The sequence below is a fragment of the Emys orbicularis genome, chromosome 7 (assembly GCF_028017835.1).
Source record: "Emys orbicularis isolate rEmyOrb1 chromosome 7, rEmyOrb1.hap1, whole genome shotgun sequence".
Classification (NCBI taxonomy): Eukaryota; Metazoa; Chordata; order Testudines; family Emydidae; genus Emys; species Emys orbicularis.
In genome coordinates this window covers 597,521-604,637 of record NC_088689.1, presented here as the reverse complement: position 1 = coordinate 604,637, position 7,117 = coordinate 597,521, and the positions used below count along the sequence as shown (strand labels likewise).

The 7,117-nt window shown below is 70.6% G+C and overlaps 1 protein-coding gene across 1 annotated transcript; it reads left to right on the top strand.

Annotated features, from left to right (window-relative positions):
- Window positions 1-1,195: 1,195 nt before the first annotated feature.
- NKX2-3 (NK2 homeobox 3) lies at window positions 1,196-4,219 on the top strand. The gene is made up of 2 exons (XM_065408158.1): window positions 1,196-1,538; window positions 3,600-4,219. The coding sequence occupies exons 1-2, from the start codon at window positions 1,196-1,198 to the stop codon at window positions 4,217-4,219; spliced, it is 963 nt and encodes a 320-aa protein (XP_065264230.1).
- Window positions 4,220-7,117: the final 2,898 nt, after the last annotated feature.

Genomic DNA, 7,117 nt, shown 5'->3' with positions numbered 1-7,117 from the left:
TCTCTGGGCCCATCCTGCTCTCACGGCGGGGTTAGGGCAGATCCTCCGCCGATGTAAAACAGCAGAGCTCCATTCAAGTCAATGGAGCCCGGCCAATTCACAGCAGCGGGGGGCGCAGGCCCGGGGAGTTTGCCACTAACTTCAGTGGGGCCCGGATCTCGCCCTTTATTGTTAAAAACTCTCCTTTGGCCGTTTCGCAGCTTCGGTCTCCTGGAGGCGAGTGGGGTTCTCCCAGGTGGGAATCTCGGCGGGGATCCCGCAGCCCCTGCAGGCCCTCGCCTGCCTGGGAACCCGCTGCGGCCCCAGGGCTCCTGCTCCTCAGAGCAGCGGCGGGCGCGTTTACCAGGCGGGGGACAGGGTGGCCGCCTTCTCCGGAGGCAGGCCCAGGAGAGAACCCCTCGGGCAGGGAGAAGGGGTGCGGGGCAGGACAGAAATCGGCACAGGCCGGGGCCGTACCCGCCGCCGCCCGTAGGCGCTGCTCAGTGACACTTCTGGCTACTTTCCAATGGGACCCTGGCCCAGGAGAGGGCAGGGGCTTGTTCTCTCACAGCGATTCCCTTGGGGAGACCTGTGCGGAGACCCCCGCGCACCGTCCCGCACTCCCCGGGCCTCTGGGCGCTCCCCGGGCCCGGCGCAAGCTGTGTGATGTGCCTACCTACCTACATGTACTTAGCATTGACATGAGCAGTGGCAGCACCGGCTTTGTCCAGGGCACCCCTGGGATCCGCACAGCTGGGGCTCCCTGACCCCCACACACCGTCCCGCAGCCTCTGCCCAGCCAGGTGGGTGCCAGGCCCGGTCTGGCGCGCTCCTGGGAGCAGCCTCCCCAGAGCCTCCCCTTAAGACATTGCTATTTCTGGTAGGGCAGCCGGATCTCGGGCCGGGGCTCAGGGGGCCGGCTCAGCCACCCCCACCCTCCAATGGGGAGGCTGCCCACAGGACCCCGGCCCCTCCTCGCCGTGACGTGCCGGCCCGGGACAGAGGAGGCTCGCGAGCCCTTGGCTGGTCCCCGCAGAGGCTGTAACAAAACGCAGACCCCCAGTGCCGAGCTAATGGAGGCAACTTAGCCAGGAGCGCGCGGCCCCTGGTTTATCTGCGCGCGGCGCGGCGCCCCCCCAGCACCCCGGAGCGCCGCCGGGCCCTGCGCAGGGCGCTGCACCGCCCCCAGGGTTTATTGGCTGTTCGCGCTGCCCCGATGATGTTACCGAGCCCCGTCACCTCCACCCCCTTCTCTGTCAAAGACATCCTCAACCTGGAGCAGCAGGAGCCGCACTATGGAGCCCAGCTGCAGCACCACCTGGAGCAGCACTTCCACTCGGCAGCCTGCCTGCTGGCGGCCGGCGACGGCTCCCGCTTCTCCGACGGGGAGGAAGAGGAGGAGGAGGAGAAGCTGTCCTATCTGAGCTCCATGGCCGCGGCGGAGAGCCAAGGGGACGTGGGGCTCTCCCCGGAAAACTACGTGCAGGCGGTGCTGCGAGGCTCGTGTGAGCCCAATGGCCCGGGAGACGAACTGGAGCCTGCGGGGGATCGGGACCCCAGTGAGTATGGGGGCAGCGACCCCGCGGCCGCGCTGTTAACAATGCGGAGCTAACCAGGCGCGGGGCAGGGACAAGGGACCCCTGCAACTTCCCCCCCCCCATCATCACCCCACAGCAGGGCTAACGGGACTTTGTGTCACGCGCAGCACCCGCTGCCCCCATCCGCCCCATAGCGCTCCTCCACCGCTGCCCCCGGTCCCCGTCCGCCCCATGGCGCTCCTCCACCGCTGCCCTCATCCGCCCCATAGCTCTCCTCCACCGCTGCCCCCGGTCCCCATCCGCCCCATGGCGCTCCTCCACCGCTGCCCTCATCCGCCCCATAGCGCTCCTCCACCGCTGCCCCCGGTCCCCGTCCGCCCCATGGCGCTCCTCCACCGCTGCCCTCATCCGCCCCATAGCTCTCCTCCACCGCTGCCCCCGGTCCCCATCCGCCCCATGGCGCTCCTCCACCGCTGCCCTCATCCGCCCCATAGCGCTCCTCCACCACTGCCGCCCCCAGCAGGAGCGAAGTCGGAGTCCGCCCCGCGCGGGTCTTTTCCCGAGTTTCTCCCCCCTGCTCGCAGAAGGCAGGTCCGTGGGGCAGGGGTCACCGCGGTGCCCGGGTGCTGTGGGGAGGTCAGCGGGGCGGGCGGGCTCTGTTCCGATTGACCCTGGCGCTGGTAGCACCGCGCTGTGACAGGAACAATAACTCGCGGGGCGAGCCCCGGCCCCGGCCGCCCCCCGTGGGCAGAGGCAGCCCCGGGACTGTCACTCGCCGCTCGCTGAAGTGGCGCCCGAATCCGACCCGCCGCCCCGTTCTCGGGGCCGGGAACTCGCAGACCGGGCCCGCTCCTGCTCCGGGAGGCTGCTCGGAGAGGCAGAACAGGGCCCGGTGGAAACGCAGGAAGGTCCCAGCCCCGCGGCGGGCCCAGGCCTCGGGCGAGGAAGGGGAAGGAGACAGGCGAATGGATCTGGCGGCTCCCGCTGCTCCAGGGTGCGTGAGGAGAAGCGGGCGGGCCCTGGGGAAGAACAGAGGCGTGCGGGGATGTCAGCCTAGGCGGGGGCGTCTTGCTCTTTGCCGCCGGCCTGAGCCGGGCAAGGGGGGGATGAGTTGGGGCGGCCACGCTCAGCCTGGAGCGCAGAGACTCCCCCAAACTGCCCCGCTGCCCAAGGGGCTCGGACCCGCCAGGAGCTGCTTCCCGGCCAGCCGTGAGGGGCCGGAACCCCTGGGCAGAGCCGGGCCCTGTAACCCGGTCCAGGCTGTAACCCCCGCTGTTCCCTACACACACGGGGCTGGAACTGTGGGGCGGGGGAGCTGCCGCACCCCTGGCTGAAAGTGGTTTCATCCTATACCGTTTACAGTCTGGTTCAATGGCTCTCAGCCCCCCACTCTACAAATTTTCCCACTGCCCCTGCGCGCACAAGCTGGGATCCTGCAGAGGCATGAAAAGTGACACAGCCCCTGCAGCACACGGGGCACAGCGCCCTGAAATACTGCACCGCCCTGGTCACACACACAGCTTGGGGGTGCATCACACACACAGCCACCCAGGGCCTACAGCAACGCCTGATCACACACACACACAGAGCCACTGGAGTGTATAGCAACACTGTGATCACACACACAGCTATGCAGGGCCTACAGCAACACCTGATCACATACACACAACCACTGGGTGTACAGCAACACCGTGATCTCTCTCTCACACACACACAGCCACCCTATGCATACAGCAACACCGCGATCACACAGGCAGGCACTGAAATACACACCCCAGTGCACGCGTGTAAGCACACACCAGACGATCACACCCCCAGGACATCCCGCACAACCCCCCCACGCACAACTCCCCTCACACGGGCAGACCACAGACCAGTCCTCGGGGACAGCTGCCCCTCCCCGGGCCGGGGGCTGGGTCCGGGGCGCTCGCTGGGCCGAGGCCGGGCCTGCAGCGGGACTGTTCTGAGGCCAGGTGCCCAGCGGCGGGACCAGGCTCTGGCGTGAACTCGGGCTGGGGCTGCCCCTTGGGCGAGGCCCCGCTCCCCCGGCCAGGCCCTAACCCTGCCTCTCCCCCCGTGCAGAGCGCTGCGCCCTGAAGCAGCCGCCGGGCGCCGCGGAGAGGCCGGAGGAGGCGGAGAGGCCGAAGCCGCGGAGCCGCAGGAAGCCGCGCGTTCTCTTCTCGCAGGCGCAGGTCTTCGAGCTGGAGCGGCGCTTCAAGCAGCAGCGCTACCTGTCGGCGCCGGAGCGCGAGCATCTGGCCAGCAGCCTCAAGCTCACCTCCACGCAGGTGAAGATCTGGTTCCAGAACCGGCGCTACAAGTGCAAGCGGCAGCGGCAGGACAAGTCGCTGGAGCTGGGCCCCGCGCCGCCGCCGCCGCGCCGGGTGGCCGTGCCGGTGCTGGTGCGAGACGGGAAGCCCTGCCTCGGGGGCTCGCCGGGCTACGGCTCGCCCTACAACGCGCCCTACTCCTACAGCGGCTTCCCGCCCTACGGCTACGGCAACTCGGCCGCCTACAACGCCAGCTACGGCTGCAGCTACCCCGCGGGTGGCCAGCCCGCCTGCAGCCCGGGCGCGGCCGCGGGGCCCTTCGTGAACATGGGCGGCCTGGGCGGGTTCGGCGGCGCGGCCCAGCCCCTGCACCAGGGCGCCGCGGGGCCCTCCTGCAGCCAGGGCGCTCTGCAGGGAATCCGGGCCTGGTAGCCGCGCGGGGCGGCGGACACTCTGGGCCAGGAAGGAGCCTGGTGGCTCCGGGATCCAGCCTGCAGGCCCCGGGGAAGGACAGGGAACCGCGCCGCCCCCGGCTGGTGCCCGAAGGCTGCTCGCTAGAGGCAGACTGGAGCCCCGCGCAGCCCTCAGCGCCGCTTCGCCCAGGGCGGGATCTGCAAGCACCGGCCGGCGCGATGCGCCCAGCCGCCTCTCAGGCTGGGCAACTGCCGGCCGCTGCGCTCGGCGGAGCCCCCTGTCCCGGCTCCTCCGTGCCCCGGGCGGGGGAGGGGGACCGGCGCAGCAGCTGTTGGGGCCGCAGGGCAGAAGCAGGCTCGGCCCAAAGCCTGTGTGGTCCCCCGCGGCGGCCGGGGAGGCGAGCGCGTCCCCCGGCTCTGGGTGGCTCGCTGCAGGGCTGGGCATGGAGCTGGAAGCCCCGCACCGTCCAAGCAGCTTCGCTTGTCTAAAGCCAAAGTGTCAGGGCCTGGGGGAGGCAGCCGCGCGGGGAGCCGGGCCCTGTATCTACTCTGTATCCGCTGTACGTGCCAGCCCGCGCAGGAGCGAGGGGGTTAATAAACCAGGTGCAATAACCCCAGCGCCTCATTGTTAGCGGCCGAGAGCGGACGGGGCTGGGGGTTCCGTTCGCCCCAGCCCATGGGACGTTGCACGTTACGGGTGACGCCCCGGCCCCGTTTGTCAAGGGGAGATTTGCCATCGGCCCCAGCCAGCTCTCCACGAGGGTCGCCCCTGGCTCGGCGCTGCCCCGCGCCCAGGACTCGGTTAGCACTGGGGGAGCGCCGGGCCCTGCCTTGCCCCGGCGGCTTCACCGCGGGTGCGGAGGGGCGAGTCCCTTGTACAAAACCGGCCCCGCCAGCCCCAGCCCCGGAGCCCGCGGCCGGGCTGCTCGGGGCAGTGACTCTGGTGGCGGCCAGTTGTGGGAAGCTGATGCAGGGGGACGCAGGGCCGGGGAGACCCTGGGCTCGGGGAGCCTCCGTCCCCCTCCTGCCGGCGCTGTAATCCCCTTGTCCCGCAGGGGCCGGGCGGCCCGGCCCGCGCGGCGGATTGTGAGCGTGCCAAGGCGCTGAATGGGGAGCCGCGGCGCAGAGCCGGGCCATTGTGGCCGCCGGGCCGGCGCTGAAAGGAGCCGCCGGGGAAGGTGGCGAGAATAGGCGCTTATTGGATTCGGGAACAAAAGGTGTGGCAGGGAGGCGAGGGACAAAGGGGCCCAGGCGCCGAGATTGACGGGCGGCTCTGCCCCCCGCTGGGGCCCGGGCCCGGCGCTTTATGCGCGCAGGATGAGAAACGTGCAGGGTTTTGTTCCCCTTTCTGTGAGCGCAGGGGGAGAGGAGGGGGGTCCGCGGGGCGCGCTGATTAGGGGCGGCCGGGCCGGGCCGCCTCAATGCCGGGTCATTATTGCTACAAGTTTAGCAATTTCGCTGGTGCAGCAGGGGGAGGGGCCCCAGGGCCTGCCCGCGGCCGCGAGGCGCTCTGGGGACCGGGAGCACGGGCGCAGGGGATGGGGTCGAGAGGGGGATGGGACGGGGGGGAAGCAGCCCCAGTTCCGGGTCGGTTCCGAGGCGTTTGAGCCGCTTCCTGAATGTAAAAGTCTAAAATCTGCGGCGGGGAGAGAGCCCGGGACCCTGCCCCAGGGAGCGCGCGAGGGGGTGGGGGACACGGTCCTGCTCCTCTAGGAGTCCCTGGGGGACTGGGGGGCTTGTACCTGCCCCCGCAAAGCCCCGCCGGAGCGTCCCGCGGACCTGGGTGCAGTACCCGGGCTCTGAGCACGGCTGGTGCCCCGAGATGGGGAGAGGGTGCGAGGGGCCCGGGCATAGAGGGTCCTGCTCCGAGTACGGGGTGGGGCCGGGGGGATGCGGAGGGCTGGGGCGGTTTTGTGGTGACGGGGAAGCTCGGGGGTGCTGGGATTCCCGCCAGGGGAATCAGTGTGTGTGTGGGGGGGGGGGTGAGTGTGAGCAGCGAGAAAGTGTCAGGGGTGGGGGCAGGTGGTCGGGACTGGACGGGCTGCGGAAATGGACTGGCGGAGTGTCGGTTTTGGGGGTTAGGCAGGGTGGGTAGGAGCGGGGGGCTGGATGTCGGGGGGCAGGTGGTGTTGGGGGCTGGCTGTGGGGGAATGTGACGTCGGGGGACTACGGGGGATGGGGGCGGTGGGTCTGAGGGTGGCGGTGGGGGATGGGTCGAGGTGAGGGACGGGGCGGTGGCGCTGGCGGGCATGGGGATGGGACTGGGGGGAGGGGAGATAGCGGGGTGGGGGAGGGTCACCGCAGATAAGAAGGGGTTCAGGTGGATTTCTTGTTGCGCGCCCTCTGAGGCGGAGCCGGAGGGTCCCCGCGCCAGGAGCCATCCCGGGCAGCTTCTCCTTCCCGCGGCTGTCGGAGCGCGGGCTGGGCCCCGGCGCGGCTCTGCCCGGGCCAGAGGTGCCGAGCAGCCGCTGGCTGGAAGCGACCCCGGGCCGGGGCCACCCACAGAGAAGCCGGGAGAGGGCCGGGGGCTCTGGGAAGGGCCCGTCTCGCTGGAACTGTTGCGCCCGAGGCAGGATGAGGGGCCCCGGGCGGGCGTAGAGGAGGGAGCCCCCGGGCGCCTGCCCTGCGGGGGCGGCTCCGCAATCAGCGGGTGGGGACGGGGGGCCGGGCGGTTCTGAGCTGCGCGGTCAGCAGCTGCCAGCTGCCAGCTCAGGTCCGGTCAGCCGCACAGGAGCGGGCCGGCTGCCCCGCACGGGTCTGCCACGTGCCCCTCGCCCTGGTATCCCGCCTCAGCCACAGGCCGGGTACGGCTCAGCCCTGCCTGCTGGGCTCCGTCCCTCCCGCTGCCTCCCCTGGCCCCCGGAGCCGGTCACTAGCGATCCCGGTCTGTGTCGCGCAGGGGCTCAGAGGCTGGAGC